Source organism: Bombina bombina, chromosome 1 (genome assembly GCF_027579735.1).
Source record: "Bombina bombina isolate aBomBom1 chromosome 1, aBomBom1.pri, whole genome shotgun sequence".
NCBI lineage: Eukaryota > Metazoa > Chordata > Amphibia > Anura > Bombinatoridae > Bombina > Bombina bombina.
Window position 1 is genome coordinate 542,952,709 of NC_069499.1, and position 23,478 is coordinate 542,976,186.

General features: G+C 38.2%; 1 protein-coding gene across 3 annotated transcripts in view; it reads left to right on the forward strand.

Annotated features, from left to right (window-relative positions):
* RAPH1 (Ras association (RalGDS/AF-6) and pleckstrin homology domains 1) overlaps nt 1-23,478 on the forward strand; it is a 389,631-nt gene that overhangs the window by 343,514 nt on the left and 22,639 nt on the right. For all 3 annotated transcript variants that reach the window (XM_053698663.1, XM_053698661.1, XM_053698662.1), the window contains 5 exons: nt 1,285-1,350; nt 3,409-3,552; nt 6,028-6,138; nt 8,051-8,149; nt 8,463-8,583. In XM_053698663.1, coding sequence (XP_053554638.1) covers nt 1,285-1,350; nt 3,409-3,552; nt 6,028-6,138; nt 8,051-8,149; nt 8,463-8,583 — 541 coding nt within the window. The remainder of the gene's footprint in view (nt 1-1,284; nt 1,351-3,408; nt 3,553-6,027; nt 6,139-8,050; nt 8,150-8,462; nt 8,584-23,478) is intronic.

The following is a 23,478-nucleotide window of genomic DNA, read 5'->3' on the forward strand; positions in this document are numbered from 1 at the left end:
AAGATTAACTTCTTTTTTTTTTATATACATCCAATTCCATTTTTTTTTTTTTATCGAAATTTTTTTTGAGCAAATAACAGGCTTACATGAAATAAAAACCATTAACAATAAAAGAAAACAGTGTCTCACTTCATTGATAAAACATGCAGATTGAAAGAGAAATCTAGTTATGATGTGAGGTTTTTCTAGTTGTAAAGTTTGTGACTTTAAGATTAACTTTATATGATTCGTAAAGCCAAATCTAACCAATATATGCTGCTGGTTTACAATAAAAAAAGATTTATGAGAACTTTTTTTTAGACCTTCAGGAATAGAGCAAAAAAGTAAACACGCAAAGCTTTCAAAATGGAATTTCTATTGACTCTTATAAGTGTTATTCCTCCACAAGCATTTTTTTATGACAAATCATATTTTTCATATAAAGTATATAATAATCTTTTTTATGTTCCCTCTAAACATCTCACATATAGCCTTGAGGTCATATGTCTTTTCTGGCTGGATGTTGAGTATGGAATAAAGTCATCTTGTTCCCAGCCAAACTGATATCTATTTGGGAGCAGAATGTGTAATTAATATCAACATAGTGGCTTTACTAGAGAACAAATTAGCAAGCATGGTTGAGCTATTATAGTATTTCAGGTCTCTACAAAAAAGCCTGTTTAAAAGATCCAATGTCACAGGTTCAAATCCCGGCAGGGCCGACAGAGCCCTTCATCCTTCCGAGGTCGATAAAATGACTACCATTAAATTGGGTAATAATAATTACTATTCAGCTGCCGATTTGGTTAATTCCGAAAGCAAGCGCTGAAAAAGTGCTTTGAGTCCCACTGTGAGAAAGGCGCTATATAAATACTTATTATTATTATTATTATTATTATAATCAGTTCAGCGGTCTGTAGCTTGATAGGGCTCTAAAGAAGGTTGCCCTCATATATCCTAGTGGTACATTGTGTTAGAGGATGCATCCAATTTAATTAAATTTTCTAAATGTGTGGCATCATACAATATAAATCTTTCAGTCCTCCTATTGCATGCAAAGTGAAACAGGTGCTGTCCTGGTGAATGGTTTTGTTACAAACATCCAAGATTTCACTATCCTGGCATGTGGAATTAGTCTTATTCTGCCTAGAAAATGTGGACTTTTTGCTGTTGGTTTCTGTCCAGCCCCCCGTATAAAAGGGGACAGTTTTTATTTCTGCATGCTGCTTATGTATACAAGCAACATATTGACATTATGATTTTCATTTCTGGTTTTTTTTTATGAATAATAATCTTGTTTTGCAGAATTACCTTCTTGGAAGGAAAGAGACGTCTGAAATGGCTGACAGAAATAAAGAAGTTCTGCTAGAGGTAGGTAAAGATGACATTTTATATTGGACTTACTTAGATAAGTCTTGCAGTTTAACTACTGGAATTCTGACTTCAAAATAAAATGATGATACAGTTTACATAGTTTGTTTACATACCAAATTTAGTTATGTTTTTAATATGGATTTAGTATTCATTAAACAAACTGCTTATTTCTTATATATATTCCTTATTGGAAGATCCTGTTATTTAGACGTGTTCCCTCTTATTTGCCCCTGAACACACCTGTGGAGAAAACATATCAGAAGCTTATCTGTTTAGTTTAGCTCACTGAGCGGACTTTATAGATGTGTGTCTTGCTGTGCTGAAGCACAATTCTTTAGCCATAAATGTCAATTTTTTTTAAAAAAAAACTAAATAAAACATGCACCATCTATTTTTTTTTGTTTTGTTTTTTATTAATCCAACCACTTGTTTTATTTTAAAATGCAATGTCAGTCTGACGGAAATCCCAGCACTTAAAAAATGCTAAATAAACAATAAAATAACACAATTTATACAGATTGAAATCTGAATTTGTTAAAGAGAAAAAAACAAAACAAATATCTTAAGATTTTGAGGGTGAAGGTGCACAGCTTAATGCATATGAGTATAGGTTTATTTGCACACACTTCTTTAATTCTGGATTTTAGAGCAGTAGTAGGGTATGAACATGGTACAAGGTTTGTCTGATATATTTTGTTATTGGTGTGGTAGAGCGATAGGGATTCTAAAAACTAATATGGGGTGAGAGAGACAGAAGTAAGTTCATGTAAATCTTTATTTCATGAATAAGATAGTACTTGGTCACAAACAAATTTGTCAATTTCTTTTTGATATCTATATTACTTAAAGCAATATAAATATCATCTGTGTTAATGTCAACAACTTAAAGGGACATGAAACCCAAATTTTTTCTCTCATGATTCAGATAGAAAATACAATTTTAAACAACTTTCTCGTTTACTTCTCTTATCTAATATGTTTCATTCTCTTGGTATCATTTGTTGAAGAAGCAGCAATGCACAAATGGTTTCTAACTGAACTCATGGGTGAGCCAATCACAATCGATATAAATATTCAGTCACAAATCAACAGCTAGAACCTAGGTTCTCTGCTACTCCTGAGCTTGCCTATATAAACCTTTTAGCAAAGGATAACAAGAGAAAGAAGCAAATTAAATAATAGCAGTAAATTGGAAGCTTGTTTAAAATTGTATTCTCTATCTGAACCTTTAAGTGCACGGTTATAGAAAACTGAAATCATTTACAAGAAGAATCCACACTCTCAGAAATGTATTAAAAGTTTTGTGGGAAGAGCAGTCCCCTACTTCAAAACAAAGTATATAATATGTCCAAATGTTTTCTGTCTGGCAAACAGATGTCCTCTGCAACTTCAAGAAACAATAATCTCGTATGTAATGTAATGGCATTGCGCAATCCATTTATTGGTTCAGGGACCATAAAGGGTCACTTGGTAGAAAATTGTTACCTTATCACCGAAGTGACCAGTTGCGAAATTTGCTGGCTTACAAATGAGTGTGATCGAGCGAGATATATGTTTTCTACTATTTTTAACCATTTGATAACTTTAGTACATAGAAATCATTATCTTGTAGAGGGTACCTGCAACTTTCTCGCCATGGTGTATTTTCTTTTTAGGCTATAACTTGGAATTGTAAAGAAAACAATGTAACTTGTTACATTTGTTTTGTGAAAGACCTTTCTTTTTCTTTTCTTTTATTGAACATAAAATGCTGCATTGACTGCATGTTTGAGAATATTAAGTTCCTTTGATCCTTTTCTATATTTAAACTCTAGCAGAGCATGGTGAACATATGTCAGAATGTTAGTGTCAATTTTAGAAGAGACTCACTTTAGTTACATTTTCTTCCAGATTAATCCCAGGGAAAGAGTTCAAACACTACCACTTAATAAAGTAATTATGTATTAGAAGAGAGATGTCTTGCTGTCTTAAATAACTGTTCCCATTTGGATTATCCTTTAGTTTCTTAGAAATTCTCTGAAAGTTTTATCTGCTTTGAATTTCTTGTATCCGCAGGAATGTTTTTGTGGTAGTTCTGTAACTGTGCCAGAAATTGAGGGGGTTCTTTGGCTGAAGGATGATGGGAAAAAGTCATGGAAGAAGCGATACTTCCTTCTGCGAGCTTCTGGTATTTATTATGTTGCAAAAGGGAAAGCAAAGGTGAGTTCAGAAGTGCTTTGTCATTACATTTTATATACGCAAACTAACATTCTGCGCAACAGCAGCTTGTCCTTGGGAACTGTTGTGCTGATGTAGACAGGGCATCTGCCAATACCCTAAATATTATATCCACAGCACTAATGTAATGAGAAATATCTTGACTTTATTGTAACTTCAACTTGGCAAAATATGCATGCGACGTTTCAAGACAAGCTCTTAATCTTGCAGTCTCAAAACGTCGCATGCATAGGGTGCCAAATTGAAGTTACAATAAAGTCAAGATATTTCTCATTACTTCTGTGGACTATGGATATAACATTCTGAGGTGCATCAGACACTCTATATAACAAGGGGAAAAAAATTGCCAACATAGCTAAAATATAAAGGGACGTACAAGTTTTTAAAAAAAAAAAATAAACTGCTGTTTATTAGTTCACTAAGAGCAGTCTATTTTTGAGCGTTGTGAGAGTAGCGCCTGGAGCATGCTGTGTGCTCTCCTTTCAGGCAAAACTATTTCAAGCGACCAGTTAGTTTTAAAAAAAATTTTTATTACCTTTTAAAGGAACCCTTTTATTGCAAATACATATTTTTTCTTATAAATTACTTATGTGGGGGTTTTTTTTGTGGGGGGGGGGGTTACTATTTCTTTTCAAAAAGTCCCTTTTTGTATTTTTTATTTAAATGCATAGTTCTCCCAGACACACACGTACACATACAGAGTTAGTACTATACACCAGTGATTTTTAACCTTTTTTTTGCCGTGGCACACTTTTTTACATTAAAAAATCCTGTGGCACACCACCATCCCAAAATGTTAAAAAAAATCACACATTGTAGCCTAATACAGCATATATATATATACACATACACACAAACACACACACACTGTATGTATTGTGCTGTTATGCCATGCCTCCTACAAACTACCCCTGCACTGGGAGTAAAAAACAAGCAAAGTTTAAAAAAATGTCACACTGTTGTCAGTCTGCCGTGGCACACCTGAGGATCTCTCACGGCACACTAGTTGAAAAACACTGCTATACACTACCTTAATTCTTAGTATTGAGGCATATGTGTTATTCAGGTTGACCAGTAGGTGGTGCTGTTCTGTTTATTTCACACATTCAGTATTGCAACAAACTTGTTTCAGTCCCATTTTTATTTTTCATATTGCATAACCTTATAAAAAAAAAAAAAGTTAGTAGAACAAATTATTCTCGTTGTAGAGTGCACTTTGAATCTAATGGAGTAAACACCTAAATTACAATAAGTGTGTTGCGGCAGAATCCTCAGATGTTTAGGCAAAAGTATTGCCCTGTAATAATAAGTAATTGAATAATAGATAAACTATTCTCATTGTAGAATGCACCCTAAATCAAAAGGTGCAAGCGCCTAAATACAATATATGTCTGTTGCCTACAGATAGGCAAAAGTATTGTACAGTAGTAAAGAATAATAGACTAGTATACAAACTAATCTCTTGTATAATGCACTTTACACTCCAATAGTGCAGAAAACAAGTACAACAATCACCGCTGATAAATGTAACATTTGTAGGAGAGAAAGCATACTCTATTGCGCAGCTATAAGTAGTAAAGCATGAGAGTTCAAAATATCTATGTACGATGCGCACACATAAACAACCACTCGCTGAACACCCAAATATGAGGGAGTGTGACACAGACATTATATTCCCCAAAAATAAATGTAGCCAGGCGGCTCCCGTAACTTCCTTAGCATTAGTAAAGGGCAGGAGATTACCGTTATAACACGAGATTCGAATATTCTGTCGCTCCCACCCCCTCCTGAAGCTATCATATACCTTCGTTTGCTCAAGCATCAAAATAAGGAAAATGAGCGGAGCCCGCACCGAAAACTGTCCTGTGGCGGGAAGCACTGATAACCCGGGCACTGCTACAGAACAGATAGAAATGGCGCTGCTGAGAACTGACACTCCTGAGCGTAAGTAATGAAAAGTGTCTGCATTAAACATTGTGCTCAGGTCTATCCTAACATCTAGAGAAAGACAGGCGCAGTACTGAAGCAGTGAACCTCTTGTCCGTTTAAACAGACTGTGAAGCTCTCACAGACAGTATCGGTTTAGGTATCGAAGCATTTTGCACGAGTACAAGTACTTGCGCAAATGCTCAGTATCATCACCGATACTAGTATCTGTATCGATGCATCCCTATTAATAGTAAAAATATGTGCACATGTATTATTTGTTTAAATTAGACACTAATATATTTTGACTATTGAGGCAGACTGTTTACTAGTAGGAAGTTCTAAAGTAAAGGAATTCTTTTTATTCCTTAACATTTTTAAAATTCAGTTTTGGCATATTGGTTTACTTCATGTGATATTTCTTCCTATGACGTCTCTTACTGTGATATCACTGAATATATGAAATTACTGCAAATGATGAAGCTTAATATCTTAAAGCTGCATGTAACATTTAATTTTCTTTATATTTAGGCATCAAGAGACCTTGTCTGTTTTCTTCAACTGGATCACGTCAATGTTTACTATGGGCAGGATTATCGCAGTAAATACAAAGCGCCCACAGACTATTGTCTTGTATTAAAGGTAAGGCTTCCCTTCTGAGAGATGTGAATCTGCAGAACTTCGGAAGGAACTTAAGCTGCACTGGAAGAACATTTGATGTTTTGGCAGCAACAGCTGTCTGTTTGGGGCAGGGATTTTTTTTTTAGTATATTTACATTTTTTAATCTGGTATTGTTTACATAGGATGCAGTTTTGAACACATCTCTTGGTTTAACTGCTAATCACAAAATGCTGAGTCAGTTTCTGTGCTTGTAGTGCCATCTAGTGGTTACATTTTTAATTTCAGTGCAAATTAAATATATTAAAGATATTTAAAGTGATGGTAATCTCTCCCCATTACAAAAACAGATCTGGAATGTTAGTGACATTTTAGATGGAGTTTAATTCATCGGTTGTAATGAAATTGTGCTATAACTTATTTTTTAATGTAGATATGAAGTTCAAATTCAACGCTATCCGCCGCCCACTTTAAAAGTATTTTTTTCTGTGAGCTAACGGTTTGAATTGTTCTCCAATCAGTGCTGCAGCTACAACAAAAGGCACCTAAAGGGTAGACCGCTGATTGGAGAAAAGTTTAAACCTTTAGCTTACAGAAAAAAATACTTTTGAAGTGGGTGGCGGAACACAGGGAACTTGAGTTTCATATCTGCATTAAAAAGTAAGTTATAGCACAACTTACAACTGAGGAATTAAACTCCATCTAAGATATCACTAACATTCCGGATCTGTTTTATAAAGTTGAGAGTTTACCATCACTTTCAAGAAGTCAACAGGAAATGTTTTGTGATATAACTGAAAGCTGAAATAGAAATTATAGCTCACCGTAAAAGCATTTTAACAGCTACTTTAAAGGAACACTCAAGTTAAAATTAAAGTTTAATTATTAAGATAGAGCATGCAATTTTAAACAACTTTCCGATTTACTTCCATTAGCAAAATTTGCACAGTCTTTTTATGTATTGAAACTTTTTGAGTCAACAGCTCCTACTGAGATTGTGCAAGAATTCACAGAATAAACGTATATGCATTTGTGGTTGGCTGATGGCTGTCACTTGGTACGTATATGCATTTGTGATTGGCTGATGGCTGTCACATGGTACAGGGGGGTGAAAATAGACATAACTTTTAAAAATGTCCGAAAAAAAAATCTATTTCTTATTTAAAGTTCAGACTAAGTGCTATTGCATTGTCTTTTTATCATGCATTTGTTGATTATGCAAATTTACTGTGTTTACTGGTTCTTTAAGTTATGTAACAGGTAAAGAAATCTAGTTATTATAGCATATTATTGAGGCAACGATTCACAAAGGCTACTAACTGACCTCCTGTGTACTGTCCACTTTCACCCAGCTGTCCTGTGCTGTAGCAACATTTTTAGTTGAAGAATAAGCCACTGAATGAGATTTGTGATTCAGCTCCTGAAAATGAACTATGGTCTTCTTTATATGATTTTCTACGCGCAGGAAACATATGAATTTCACAACAGTTTGCATAAGTGAGTAGGGTATCCCTGTAGCAAAAATCTCTGCGCATTAGAAAATTCTCTATAAATGACATTTTATTGTTAAAGGACTAGTAAATATAGATTTTCATAATAAAAATACAATGCAATAGCACCCAGTCTAAACTTCAAATGAGCAGTAGATTTCTTTTAGACAAATTTCTAAAGTTATGTCTATTTCCATGTGACAGCCATCAGCCAATCACAAATGCATATACGTATATGCTGTAAAGTCTTGCACATGCTCAGTAGGAGCTGGTGACTCAAAAAGTGTAAATATAAAACGACTGTGCACATTTTGTTAATGGAAGTAAATTGGAAAGTTGTTTAAAATTGCTCTATCTGAGTAATGAAAGTTTAATTTTGACTTAAGTGTCCCTTTAATACAAACACTATTTAGTAAACTACTAATATGATTGTTCTGTCCTGCAGCATCCACAAATCCAAAAGAAGTCCCAGTACATAAAGTATTTATGTTGTGATGATGTTCGAACACTGCATCAATGGGTTAATGGGATCCGCATAGCCAAGGTAACCATTTGTAGTGCCACACGATTTTACTTGTATCATAGCTATAGGTTACCCAGTGCAAGAAATAGAGATGTAACTTTAGGAAAATAGTCTGTTTTCCATTGTTTACAGTGATTCATTTTAAAAATGTAAGGTTGAGCCTTGAAATCCAAAGAAACTGAAATATTCATTTCCTCTTTCTGTTCTGCAAGAGCATTTCAGTGTGTTCAGTATATGTACTTTTCTGCTGAACGGTCCCAGAACCTCCCTGCTGCAACTGAATGGCATTTTATTCACTCACTGTACACCTGCTCATGCGCCGTTTCCCTTGCAGTATGGAAAGCAGCTTTACACTAACTATCAAGAAGCCCTGAAGAGAACAGAGGCAGCGTATGACTGGACGTCTTTATCTGGTTCCAGTATGAAGTCAGGCTCCAGCTCATCCAGTTTACCAGGTAAATTTTGTTGTATTTAAGGCGATAAGTAGTACTCCGAATATTAATTCAGTTACGTGATATATTAGTCCGCTTTGCAAGGTGTAAGGTAGAAATGAGCAAAACAAAAATTTCCAGTGTTTAAATGGCCCCATAGACGATTTAAATGCAGTGGGCATGCGCAAAATACTGTGCACGAGCATGAAACCTCTTGCTCGACACAGACTAAATTATTTTTAACAGAAGCTTGGCTGTGAGTGATGTCACTAAGAGGAGGTGTCTGGGGGTCATTTCAAATCAGCTGGAGGCTGCAAAGTAAGTACGTTTTAAAAAAAATTGCATATGCAATATGCCTGGGATAAAGGTAGATTAAAATAAGAGGAAACACTAAATTGAAATAAGGAAATCAATATTTTGTGTTGACTGTCCCTTTAATGTCATTAAAAATTAAAGAAGGCATTCTCGTATAAGAAGATTCTAAATAGGCTTTTTAGTGCATGCAGTGCTTCATACATGTATATAACTTTCCAAACCATGCACATACAATGTAACTAGTTACACAACAACCAATCATGCACAAAAGAGACCTTTTTTCACTGTTTTTCATTATTAAAGATGCAGGGCTCTATCACACTGACACAGCCTACAGCTTATTGGCTGAGAAAGTACACACCATTAAATGTACTGCAAGAACACTTTTTTTTTTTTATTTGTCCAATCATTTAACCAATTTAAAAAACAAAAAAAAAAAAAACTTTTTGTGCTACATGACCTTAATCAAGCTTCACTCTGCATGTGATCTTCTTCCCTTGTTACTTTCTCCCATTGCCACCTACAAGACTTTTGTAGAGCTGCATCTATTTCTTTCATGTAATTGGCAAGAGTCCATGAGCTAGTGACGTATGGGATATACAATCCTACCAGGAGGGGCAAGGTTTCCCAAACCTCAAAATGCCTATAAATACACCCCTCACCACACCCAGAATTCAGTTTTACAAACTTTGCCTCCTATGGAGGTGGTGAAGTAAGTGCTTGATTTTTATAATTTCTTCTATGATAAGCATTCTGAAGCCCAATTCCTCTGAGTTACAGTGGGATGTGAAGAGAGTATCGCCTATTTGATTTTATGGTTTTTCTCGCGGGAAATCTTTTCAAGGGTACTCTGTTATCGGTCGTAGGGATTCATCTGCTACCTCCCTTTTCAGATTGACGATATACTCTTATATGCCATTACCTCTTCTGATAGCTTTCAGTACTGGTTTAGCTATCTGCTATATGTGGATGGGTGTCTTTCGGTAAGTATGTATCATTATTTAAGACACTCTCAGCTATGGTTTGGCGCTTTATGTATTAATATAAAGTTTTAAATATATGTATTTTACTTATATTTGCCATGTGTCAGGTCTATATGTATTTCCCTTTGCAGTCCAGCAGTTTCGTTTTGTCTTACCTGGGGTATAGTCTTTTTTTTCAATTTGACTTTTTTTCTCTTTGGTAAAATTAGGCTTGTGAGGGCGCAAAATGCTGTTATTTTTTGCGTCATTCTTGGTGCGAGAATTTTTTTGGGCGCGAATGTGGATCTGTCATGACACAAGTTCGTCATTTCCTGCGTCTTAGTTGACGCTAGGTTGTTTGGCGCGAAATTGTGTTTGTTATGACGCGAGTTGCATCATTTCCGGATTTTTGTTGGTGCTAAAAATGTTCTCAACTTTCTTTTGCGTCGTGCGACAAACAATTTAGATATATTTTACCTCACTTCCTATATGCTCCTTGCCTTCTTTATGCTCAGAGGGCTATGCTATTTGCTTTTTTTGCCAATGTTAACATTTGCATTTTTTCCCATTCCTGAAACTGCTATATGTGGAAATAAGATATTTCTGTTTAATGTTATTTTTTTATTTTTTACATTTTACAAGATGTCTCAATCTGATCCTGTCTCAGAAGCTGCTGTAGGAACTATGCTGCCTGAACACAGTTCTACCAAAGCTAAGTGTATCTGTTGTAAAATAGTGGAGATTATATCTCCAGCTGTAGTATGTAACAGTTGTCATGATAAGCTTTTACATGCAGAAAAGGTTTCTATTAGTGCTAGTGCAGTATCTGTTGTTCCTTCAACATCTAAAGTACATGATATCCCTGTTGATATGAAAAATTATATTGCTGAGGTGATACAGAAGGCTATGGCTGCTATACCGCCTTCAAATAAACGTAAAAGGTCTTTTAAAACTTCTCATAATACTGATGAAATTTGTAATGACCGGCAACATACTGATATATCCTCCACTGATGAGGATCTCTCTGACTCAGAAGATCCTACTTCAGACATTGACACTTATAAATCATCTTATCTTTTAAAGATTGAGTATATTCGTTCTTTGTTAAAAGATGTGTTAATAACTTTGGATATTGAGGAGTCTGATCCTCTTAATACTAAAACCAGTAAACGTTTAAATTCTATCTATAAACCTCCTGTGACTACTCCTGAGGTTTTTCCTGTTATTGATGCTATCTCTGATGTGATTGCACAGGAATGGTCTAAGCCTGGTTCTTCTTTTGTTCCTGTTGGTGATATTCACCCTGGACTGAATAACTCTTCAGACCACGACAGGTTAAAGAGGGTTCGTTTATTGAAAAACACACTGCAGTGAGGAAAGAATGAATACAAAGTTTTCTCTGGGGGGGGTCAGTTCCCTTCCCAAACATTTATACAGGAGGCAGGGCATTCCTGAACTCCATATCTAGGCTAATACAGTTTATGATTGGCTGGCTAAAATGCAAGGGTTTCCACCAAATATGGTTATAACATAAGTAAAAAAATACAGTTTAGACACAATTCCATTCACTAAGTTCTATCCCTCAAAGTAGCTGGTTTAACTGTCTGACCGTATATCAAAAAGGGCAAAGGTCAGGGATGAACTAATGTCTGCTCTTATGTTAACAAAGAGAGCTGTGTAAAAAGCATATCATTCTACAAGCTTACTAATTTATGGTATACATCCATCCATATACTCACATATGTTCGGCCTACCAGGACAACAAGGGAATTGAATGTTTAGATACAAGGATAGAAAAGGATTAGATTTAGAAGAAAAATTAAGAGACATACACTAGCTACTATAAAACATTGCCCTTAAGCAAGACAGGCCCCTCCTGACTAACAATGCCTGCATAGAAATTAACCCATTCAGACCTCACTAAGCACTGCAGGAAAAACAGTTACAGATATTGCTTATTATTTTCAACATTCCTTCTTCAAAGTTTTAACAATTTGTTTCATTTGCCAGTGGCTAAATTAGAGTTTTGGGAAAAAGTCCCTAAGGTTGATGGGGCTATTTCTATTCTTGCTAAACGTACTACTATTCCTATGGAAGATAGTACCTCTTTAAAGGATCCTTTAGATAGAAAGATTGAATCTTATCTAAGGAAAGCTTATTTGCATTCTGACTATATGCTCAGACCTGCCATTTCTATGATTTTGCAGCTGCATCAACTTTTTGGTTGGATATCTTAGCACAACGGGAAAATGACTCTGATTTGCATAGCATTGTTCATTTGCTTCAACATGCTAATCATTTTATCTGTGATGCTATTTTTGATATCATCAAGATTAATGTTAAATCTATTTCTTTGGCTATTTTAGCTAGAAGAGCTTTATGGCTCAAATCATTGAATGCAGACATGGTTTCTAAATCTAGGTTACTATCTCAATCATTCCAGGGTAATAATTTATTTAGTTCCTAGTTGGATTCTATTATTTCCACTATTACTGGGGGAAGGGAGTTTTTTTGCCTCAAGATAAAAAGTCTAAAAGCAAATTTAAAGCTTCTAATCGGGTTTTGTTCCTTTCGTCAGAATAGAGAACAGAAAACCACTCCTTCCCCTAAAGACTCTGGCTCCAATTGGAAGCCATCCTTGAGTTGGAATAAATCCAAGCCTTAAAAGAAACCAAAGCTAGCTTGAAGGTGCGGCCCTCGATCCAATTCTGCTGGTGGGGGGGCAGATTGAAATTATTTCAAGACATTTGGGCAGGTTCCATTCAGAATTATTGGATTTAGAATATTGTTTCTCAGGGGTATCGAATATGTTTCAGCATAAGACCTCCTGTTCGAAGATTTTTTTCTCTCTCTCACATTCCAACAAATCCTGTGAAAGCTCAGGCTTTTCTGAAGTGTGTTTCAGATCTAGAGCTTTCAGGAGTAATTGTACCAGTTCCAATTCTGGAACAGGGTCTGGGTTTTTATTCAAATCTGTTCATTATCCCGAAGAAGGAAAATTCTTTCAGACCAGTTCTGGATCTGAAGTTTTTGAATCATTTTGTAAGAGTCCCAACTTTCATGATGATGACTATAAGGACTATTCTGCCTTTTGTTCTGCAAGGTCATTACATGTCCTCAATAGACTTACAGGATGCGTATCTTCATATTCCAGTTCATCCAGACCAATATCGGTTTCTGAGATTCTCTTTTCTAGACAAGCATTACCAGTTTGTTGCTCTTCCATTTGGCCTAGCAACAGCTCCAATAATCTTCTGAAGGTTCTCAGTGCCCTTCTATCTGTAATCAGAGAGCAAGGTATTGCAGTGTTTCCTTATTTGGAAGATATCTTGGTATTGGCTCAATCTTTTCATTTAGCAGAATCTCAGACAAATCAATTTGTGTTGTTTCTTCAAAGACATGGTTGGAGGATCAATTTACCAAAGAGTTCCTTGATTCCGCAGACAAGGGTCACCTTTTTTTGGTTTCCAGATAGATTCAGTGTCCATGACTCTGTCTTTAACAGACAAGAGCCAAATAAAATTGGTTTCTGCCTGTCTAAACTTTCAGTCTCGATCATTCCATTCAGTGGTTATGTGCATGGAAGTTTTAGGTCTCATGACTGCAAGGGGCCTCTTTTATTTGTCCTGCCTGGACTGTGTTTTCAACAGATGCAAGTCTCACAGGTTGGGGAGCTGTCTGGGGGTCTCTGACAGCACAAGGTGTTTGGAATCCTCAAAAGGCAAGGTTACCAATCAATATTTTAGAACTCTGTGCTATTTTCGGGGCTCTTCAGGCCTGGCCGCTATTAAAGAGAAAATTATTAATTTGTTTTCAGACAGACAATATCACAACTGTGGCATATGTCAATCATCAAGGGGAGGTTTGCAGTCCTTTAGTGATGAAAGAAGTATCTCTTATACTTTCTTGGGCAGAATCCAATTCCTGTCTAATTTCTGCGATACATATCCCTGGTGTAGACAACTGGGACGCGGATTATCTCAGTCGTTAGTCTTTACATCCAGGGGAGTGGTCTCTCCATCCAGATGTATTTTGTCAGATTGTACAGATGTAGGGTCTCCCCGAAATAGATCTCATGGCTTCTCATCTAAACAAGAAGCTTCCCAGGTACCTTTCCAGGTCCAGGGATCCTCAGGCGGAGATGGTGGATGCGTTAGCAGTTCCTTGGTTTTACCTGCTTACATTTTTCTGCCTCTAGTTCTTCTTCTAAGGGTGATCTCCAAGATCATATTGGAACAATCGCATGTGTTTCTGATAGCACCAGTATGGCCTCACAGGTATTGGTATGCAGATCTTGTCCGGATGTCCAGTTGCCAACCTTGGCCACTTCCTTTAAGGCCGGACCTTCTGTCTCAAGGACCGTTTTTCCATCAGGATCTCAAATCGCTAAATTTGAAGGTATGGAAATGAAACGCTTAGTACTTAGTCATAGAGGTTTCTCTGACTCAGTAATTAATACTAGACTACATGCTCGTAAGTCTGTTTCAAGAAAGATTTATTATCGGGTTTGGAAAACCTATATTTCATGCTGTTTTTTTTCATAAATTCTCTTGGCATTCTTTTAGGATTTCTAGAATTTTCAAGTTTCTTCAGGATGGTTTGGATAAAGGTTTGTCTGCAAGTACCTTGAAGAGACAAATCTCTGCTCTTTTTGTTTTATTTCATAGAAAAATTGCTAAATTTCCTGATATTCATTGTTTTGTTCAGCCTTTGGTTCGTATCAAGCCTGTTATTAAATCAATTTCTCCTCCTTGGAGTCTTAATTTGGTTTTGAAGGCTTTGCAGGCTCCTCCTTTTGAGGCTATGCATTCTTTGGATATTAAACTACTTTCTTGGAAAGTGTTGTTTCTTTTGGATATCTCTTCAGCTAGAAGAGTTTCTGAATTGTCTGCTCTCTCTTGTGAGTCTCATTTTCTGATTTTTCATCAGGATAAGGCTGTTTTGCAGACTTTGTTTAGATTTTTTCCTAAGTTTGTGATTTCTAACAACATTAGTGGGGAAATTGTTGTTCCTTCCTTATGTCCTAATCCCAAGAATACTCTTGAAAGATCTTTATATTCTTTGGATGTTGTAAGATTTTTTAAATATTATGTTGAAGCTACTAAAGCTTTCAGGAAGACTTCTAGTCTATTTGTTGTTTTTTCTGGTCCTAGGAAAGGTCAGAAAGCCTCTGCCATTTCTTTGGCATCTTGATTAAAGCTTTCGATTCACAAGGCTTATTTAGAGGCGGGACAGTCTCCGCCTCAGAGAATTACAGCTCATTCTACTAGATCAGTCACCACTTCTTGAGCTTTTAAGACTGAAGCTTCGGTTGATTTGCAAAGCAGCAACTTGGTCTTCTTTGCATACATTTTATCATTTTTATGTATTTGCTTATTCTGAAGCAGCCTTTGGTAGAAAAGTTCTTCAGGCAGCTGTCTCAGTTTGATTCTTCTGCTTATGATTTAAGTTTTTTTCTTGAAATTTATGTGAAATTTATAAGAAAGACTTATTTTTTTGTGGATTTATTTTTTTCAGTGGAAATAGCTGTTTTTATTTTATCCCTCCCTTTCTATTGACTCTTCTGTGGTCTCCCACACGTCACTAGTTCATGGACTCTTGCCAATTACATGAAAGAAAACATAATCTATGTAAGAACTTGCCTGATAAATTCATTTCTTTCATATTGGCAAGAGTTCATGAGGGCCACCTTTTTTATGGTGGTTATGATTTTTGTATAAAAAGCACAATTTTATTTCTAGTTCCTCCTTTTTGTATGCTTTTTTTACTCCTTATTTTATCATCCCACTACTTGGCTATTCGTTATACTGAATTGTGGGTGTGGTGAGGGGTGTATTTATAGGCATTTTGAGGTTTGGGAAACTTTGCCCCTCCTGGTAGGATTGTATATCCCATACGTCACTAGCTCATGGACTCTTGCCAATATGAAAGAAATGAATTTATCAGTTAAGTTCTTACATAAATTATGTTTTTGCTTAAAGGGACATTCAACACCAAAATTGTTATTGTTTAAAAAGATAGAGAACTCCTTTACTACCCATTCCCCAGCTTTGCACAACCAACATTGTTATATTAATATACTTTATAACCTTTAAACCTCTAAATTTCTGCCTGTTTCTAAGCCACTAAAGACAGCCTCTTATCACATTCTTTTTTATTAGCTTTTCACAACAGAGCAATGCTAGTTCATGTGAGCCATATAGATAACATTGTGCTCAAGTCCATGGGTTGTGAATGACACTGCACTAATTGGCTAAAATGCAAGTCAATAGATAATAAATAAATAGTCATGTGATCAGCAGGCTGTCAAAAGAGTCTTAGAATCAAGGTAATCACAGAGGTTAAAAGTATATTAATATAACAATGTTATGCAAAACTGGGGTATGGCTAATAAAGGGATTATCTATCTTTTTAAACGATACACATTTTTGAGTTGACTGTCCTTTTAATTCCTTACCTCCAGCTTGAAGAGTTTTAACCATTCCCTATAGACACCCACGTTCAGGTGTCCTGGCAGATCAGCCAACTCCTGAGATGAGCCAATTCTGTCACTTCCGGTGACGTGGAATCAGCTGTCTCACTGCAAATTCTCTCAGTGCGGATGCACTTCATCGAGTCACCCCATTAAACATATATATAATGCACTGTAATTCCCCCATCCTCATTCCCCAAGGTTCACTTGGGGTGGATGCCAGAGAATCGGCGGGGCACCCTCTTGAACCACCCAAACAGAGGGGAAAAAAAAATATTGAAGATGAGGGAATTACAGTACATTGTATATATGTGTGGTTAGCAAGCAGTTTCGTTCCCGAGATTAGCTTCTGTGGTGGAGTGCATGCGCACAGAGTCGATGTTTGGTCAGGCTTGGCTGCTCTGAAAGACTTGCGGCAATTGGAATGTGGTGATTGGTGATGTGCTGGAGAATGGGGTGACACACATCCGTAGTGAAGGAATTTGCGGTCACACAGCTGATTCCATGACACCGGAAGTGACGGATTTGGCTAATCTGAGGAATTGACTAATCTGTCGCCATATTAAAACCTATAATGACCTATATCTCCTACATTGGTGTATCCGGTCCACGGCTTCATCCTTACTTGTGGGATATTCTCAATCCCTACAGGAAGTGGCAAAGAGAGCACACAGCAGAGCTGTCCATATAGCTCCCCTCAGGCTCCGCCCCCCCAGTCATTCTCTTTGCCGCTCTAACTAGTAGCATCTCCACGGGGGTGGTAAAGATTATGTGGTGTTAGTTGTAGTTTTTTATTTCTTCTATCAAGATAAAGAGATGGGCATTCTTACATTGCATAGAAGACCTTTTAAAAATGGGAGTGATACACCCAGTTCCAACAGCAGAACAAGGACTGGGTTTTTACTCGAACCTGTTTGTAGTTCCCAAAAAGGAAGGAACTTTCAGGCCAATTCTAGATTTAAAAATCCTAAACAAATTCCTCAGAGTTCCATCATTCAAATTGGAAACCATTCGGACAATTTTACCAATGATCCAGGAGGGTCAATATATGACTACCGTGGACTTAAAGGATGCGTACCTGCATATTCCTATCCACAAAGATCACCATCAGTTCCTAAGGTTCGCCTTTCTGGACAAGCATTACCAGTTCGTGGCTCTTCCCTTCGGATTGGCCACTGCTCCCAGAATTTTCACAAAGGTGCTAGGGTCCCTTCTAGCGGTGCTAAGGCCAAGGGGCATTGCAGTAGCACCTTACCTAGACGACATATTAATACAAGCGTCGTCCTTTCACAAAGCAAAGGCTCATACGGACATTGTTCTAGCCTTTCTAAGGTCTTACGGGTGGAAGGTGAACATAGAAAAGAGTTCCCTGTCCCCGTTCACAAGGGTTCCCTTCCTGGGAACAATAATAGACTCGGTAGAAATGAAGATCTTTCTGACGGAGGTCAGGAAGTTAAAACTTTTTAACACTTGTCGAGTTCTTCAATCCATTCCTCAACCCTCCATAGCTCAGTGCATGGAGGTAATAGGACTAATGGTTGCAGCAATGGACGTGGTTCCCTTTGCTCGAATTCATTTAAGACCACTACAACTGTGCATGCTCAAACAGTGGAATGGGGATTATGCAGATTTGTCTCCCCAAATACAAATGGACCAGAAAACCAGAGACTCACTCCTCTGGTGGTTGTCTCAGGATCACCTGTCTCAGGGAATGAGTTTCCGCAGACCAGAGTGGATCATTGTCACGACCGACGCCAGCCTCTTAGGCTGGGGTGCGGTCTGGGAGTCCCTGAAAGCTCAGGGTCTTTGGTCTCGGGAAGAATCTCTTCTCCCGATAAACGTTTTGGAATTGAGAGCGATATTCAATGTGCTCCAGGCATGGCCTCAACTAGCGGAGGCCAAATTCATCAGATTTCAGTCGGACAACATGACGACTGTAGCGTACATCAATCATCAGGGAGGAACAAAGAGTTCCCTGGCGATGAGGGAGGGTATCCAAGATCATCAAATGGGCAGAGGATCACTCCTGCCATCTATCAGCAATTCACATCCCAGGAGTGGACAACTGGGAGGCGGATTATCTAAGTCATCAGACTTTCCATCCGGGGGAGTGGGAACTTCACCCGGAGGTTTTTGCCCAGTTAACTCAACTATGGGGCCTTCCAGACCTGGATCTGATGGCATCACGTCAGAACTCCAAAGTTCCACATTACGGGTCCAGGTCCAGGGATCCCAAGGCGACATTGGTAGATGCCTTAGTGGCGCCTTGGTCGTTCAATCTAGCTTATGTCTTTCCACCGTTTCCTCTTCTCCCCCGGCTGGTAGCCAGGATCAAACAGGAGAAGGCTTCGGTAATCCTAATAGCTCCTGCGTGGCCACGCAGGACTTGGTATGCAGACTTGGTGAATATGTCATCAGTTCCACCATGGAAGCTACCTTTGAGGCAGGACCTTCTAATCCAAGGTCCATTCCAACATCCAAACCTAGTTTCTCTGCAACTGACTGCTTGGAGATTGAATGCTTGATTCTAGCTAAGCGTGGGTTTTCGGAATCAGTTATAGATACTCTGATTCAGGGTAGAAAGCCTGTCACCAGGAAAATTTACCATAAGATATGGCGGAAATATCTTTGCTGGTGCGAATCCAAGGGTTACTCATGGAGTAAGATTAGGATTCCAAGGATTCTATCTTTTCTCCAAGAAGGATTGGAGAAAGGTCTGTCATCTAGTTCCCTAAAAGGACAGATATCTGCTCTGTCTATTTTGTTGCACAAGCGTCTGGCAGCCGTGCCAGATGTTCAGGCGTTCGTACAGGCTTTAGTCAGAATCAAGCCTGTCTACAGACCTGTGGCTCCTTCATGGAGTCTAAATTTAGTTCTTTCAGTTCTTCAAGGGGTTCCGTTTGAACCTCTACATTCCATAGATATTAAGTTACTATCTTGGAAAGTTTTGTTTTTGGTTGCTATTTCTTCTGCTAGAAGAGTTTCTGAATTGTCTACTTTGCAGTGTAATTCACCCTATCTGGTGTTTCATACAGATAAGGTCGTTTTACGTACCAAGCCTGGTTTTCTTCCAAAAGTGGTTTCCAATAAGAATATTAACCAGGAAATAGTTGTTCCTTCTCTGTGTTCTAATCCAGTTTCTAACAAGGAACGTCTATTACACAATCTTGATGTGGTTCGTGCTTTGAAGTTTTATCTAAAAGCAACTAAAGACTTCAGACAAACATCGTCCCTGTTTGTCGTCTATTCTGGCAAGAGGAGAGGTCAAAAGGCGTCTGCGACCTCTCTATCTTTCTGGCTGAAAAGCATCATCCGGTTGGCCTATGAGACTGCTGGAAGGCAGCCTCCTGAACGAATTACAGCTCACTCTACTAGAGCTGTGGCTTCCACATGGGCTTTCAAGAATGAGGCTTCTGTTGAACAGATCTGTAAGGCATCGACTTGCATACATTTGCCAAATTTTACAAATTCGATACTTTTGCTTCTTCGGAGGCTATTTTTGGGAGAAAGGTTTTACAAGCAGTGGTGCCTTCCGTTTAGGTTACCTGACTTGTTCCCTCCCTTCATCCGTGTCCTAAAGCTTTGGTATTGGTTCCCACAAGTAAGGATGAAGCCATGGACCGGATACACCAATGTAGGAGAAAACAGAATTTATGTTTACCTGATAAATTTCTTTCTCCTACGGTGTATCCGGTCCACAGCCCACCCTGGCATTTGGTCAGGTTTAAATTTTATTTTTGTAAACTACAGTCACCACTGCACCCTATGGTTCTCCTTTTTCTCCTAACCGTCGGTCGAATGACTGGGGGGCGGAGCCTGAGGGGAGCTATATAGACAGCTCTGCTGTGTGCTCTCTTTGCCACTTCCTGTAGGGATTGAGAATATCCCACAAGTAAGGATGAAGCCGTGGACCGGATACACCGTAGGAGAAAGAAATTTATCAGGTAAACATAAATTCTGTTTTCTCTGATTTTCTCTTTCCTTCTCTCTCACCTGATCCGCATATGCTTCTTTTACCATGTAAGCTCATAAGCCCAGCTGTGCTGCTCACCTTCCCTAAATGTGCTGCACATCATATGGCAATTTACAGTCAGTGTCCTTTGTTCACGTAACTGACTTTGTTTATTCTTCGTGTTATCATGTACCTAATCTCATAGTGCTGATAAATAGGTTGCCATGTTCTAAATAAATATAATGATAATAGTGATACCAACTCCAAGTTCACAGTAGGTGCATGCATTGTTCCAATCATTACACAGTGACATGTTTTATCACTACTCATATTGAGCATTGCATATACTGTAGTATTATAGTGTCACATACTCCATCTAGTGGTCAATATGTTACATAGCTTTCATCATGACGTTTTCTACAATGCATTATACAAAACATGCCAACACCTGTAAGTACTGTTATAAATGTCAAACTTTTACAGTATATTATCAAAGATCGTATCTGGATATCGACCTGATAGGAACAAGACTCAAAATATGAGAAAAGGAGGATTACATAGCAGATGAGTGTGATTATTTTTTTGTAGTTTTGAGGACAAATTTGTATTTTATTTTATTCATTTTTCAATTTAAAGAATGTAGTTATTTCTTGTAAGCTTGTTGTTGTTCAATTCTGCACTCATTCTTAAAATGACAAAGGTCCATTCATATAGAAGCTACTAAGAATGTGAGAATGATTTTTTCATTTCATCTGGAGACCAACAGTTTACATGCAAGCCCTCTTTGGCCATTTTCCCCGCATGTCAGATTACACTTGTCAGGTTAGCGTACATTCCTTAGCCTTCTAGGAGTTACAGGTTAGATTTGCGCACCAGGTTTTGTCTGTCAGGTTAGCACATGTATGTGCAATGTTGTACGCAAGTCTGGTTAGCGCGCGCTTCTCGTTTATGCGTGCCTCTTTTCTCTTGCAAGGTGTATCCAGTCCACGGATTCATCCTTACTTGTGGGATATTCTCATTCCCCACAGGAAGTGGCAAAGAGAGCACACAGCAGAGCTGTCCATATAGCTCCCCCTCTAGCTCCGCCCCCCAGTCATTCTCTTTGCCGCTCTAACAGATAGGGCATCTCCACGGGAGGGTAAAGTGAATGTGGTGTTAGATTTGTAGTTTTATATCTTCAATCAAAAGTTTAGTATTTTTAAATAGTACCGGTTTGTGCTATTTACTCTCTGGCAGAGATGTGATGAAGGATTCTGCCGAGAGGAAAATGATTTTAGCATGTTGTAACTAAAATCCATTGCTGTTCCCACACAGGACTGAGGAGTACCAGAAAACTTCAGTTGGGGGGAACAGTTTGCAGGCTTAACTGCTTTGAGGTATGTTTCAGTCATCTTTTTTTCTAGTCAAGACAAGATAATGCTAGAAGACAGACAAGAATCCCCATGTGGGAAGGGTAAGCCATGTTCTGAGACTTAGTATAGAACTAGAGGCTCATTTAAGAGGGCTCAATAGACTGGTTATCATTTTTGCAGGGCAATCGATTATTTTAATTCACATAATACTCATTATTGACACTTTTAAAGCACTTTTGGGGTGTTTATTCAGGGTTTTATTCCACATGGCATTATTTTTAGTCACCTAAATTGGGCTCTGAAGGCCCCACAGCTCCGGAGTGGAGTGGGAGGGGGGCCTAATTTCGCGCCTCAGTTGCGCAGTTTATTCTGACAGATTTCTTGGCATGCTGCTTCACATGGGTCCAGAGACTGCTTGAGGACTTCTAGAGGCTTGCTTTTCTCAAATCCAATCCTTAAGGGAAGGTAGGGCCACAAAGTGCTGTAGTTTATTAACCGGTTGTTTGCTTTAGGCAGCTCCGGTTTGGGCATTAAAGGGTTAATCAGGCTGAAACTTGCTGTGCAATCATATCGAAGCATTAGGCACATACTGTAAAAATCAAGAGATTTGGTTCATTTTTCACCGTTTTGTAAAATTGTGTGCGCTTTTATTTTTTTAAAGGCACAGTACCATTTATTGCAAATTGTGTTTTTTACTTGATAAAGTGTTTTTCCAAGCATGCTTGTGTATAATACTAATCTGTTAAACATGTCTGACACTAAGGAAAAGCCTTGCTCTATGTGTTCAGAAGCCATGGTGGAACCCCCCACTCAAAATGTGTCCCAAGTGCACTAATGTGTCTATACACTTTAAAGATCATATTGTGTCACGTAAAAATATAGCCCTAGATGATTCTTTGACTGAAGGTAATGAGGATAGTCCGCCTTCCTCTCCCCATGTGTCATCACCAGTTACGCCCGCTCAAGCGATACCTAGTACCTCTAGTGCATTGGCACCTATTACATTGCAACAACTAGCGGCAGTCATGGATAATTCCCTTGCGGCCTTCCTATCCAAACTGCCAGTTTTCCCTAAAAAGCGTGATACCTATGTCTTGAGAACAGATGAGGAAGCTTTGGGAGGTTTATCTGATGTACCCTCACAACACTCTGAAGTAGGGGTGAGGGATGTAATGTCTGAGGGAGAAATTTCTGACTCAGGAAAAGTTTCTCAGCAGGCAGAATCAGATTCACTAGCGTTTAAATTTAAATTGGAACACCTCCGCGTACTGCTTAGGGAGCTTTTATCTACTCTGGATGATTGTCACCCTATGGTGGTCCCAGAGAAATTGTGTAAAATGGACAAATATCTAGAAGTCCCTGTATACACTGATGCGTTTCCGATCCCTAAGAGGGTGGCGGATATTGTTGCTAGGGAGTGGGAGAGACCAGGTGTACCTTTCCCCCCCCCCATCTTTAAGAAAATGTTCCCCATAACTGATGCCAGGCGGGACGCATGGCAGACGGTCCCTAAGGTAGAGGGGGCAGTTTCAACACTAGCCAAGCGCACAACCATACCAATTGAAGACAGTTGTGCTTTCAAAGATCCTATGGATAAAAAATTAGAAGGTTTACTAAAGAAAATATTTGTTCAACAAGGTTTCCTTCTCCAACCTATTGCCTGCATTATTCCGGTAACTACTGCAGCGGCTTTTTGGTTTGAGGCGCTGGAGGAGTCGCTTCAGAGGGAGACTTCATATGACGAAGTCATGGATAGAATTAATGCTTTAAAGCTGGGTAATTCTTTTATCACAGATGCCGCTTTGTAATTAGCTAAGTTAGCGGCGAAAAATTCTGGTTTCTTTCATGTAATTAGCAAGAGTCCAT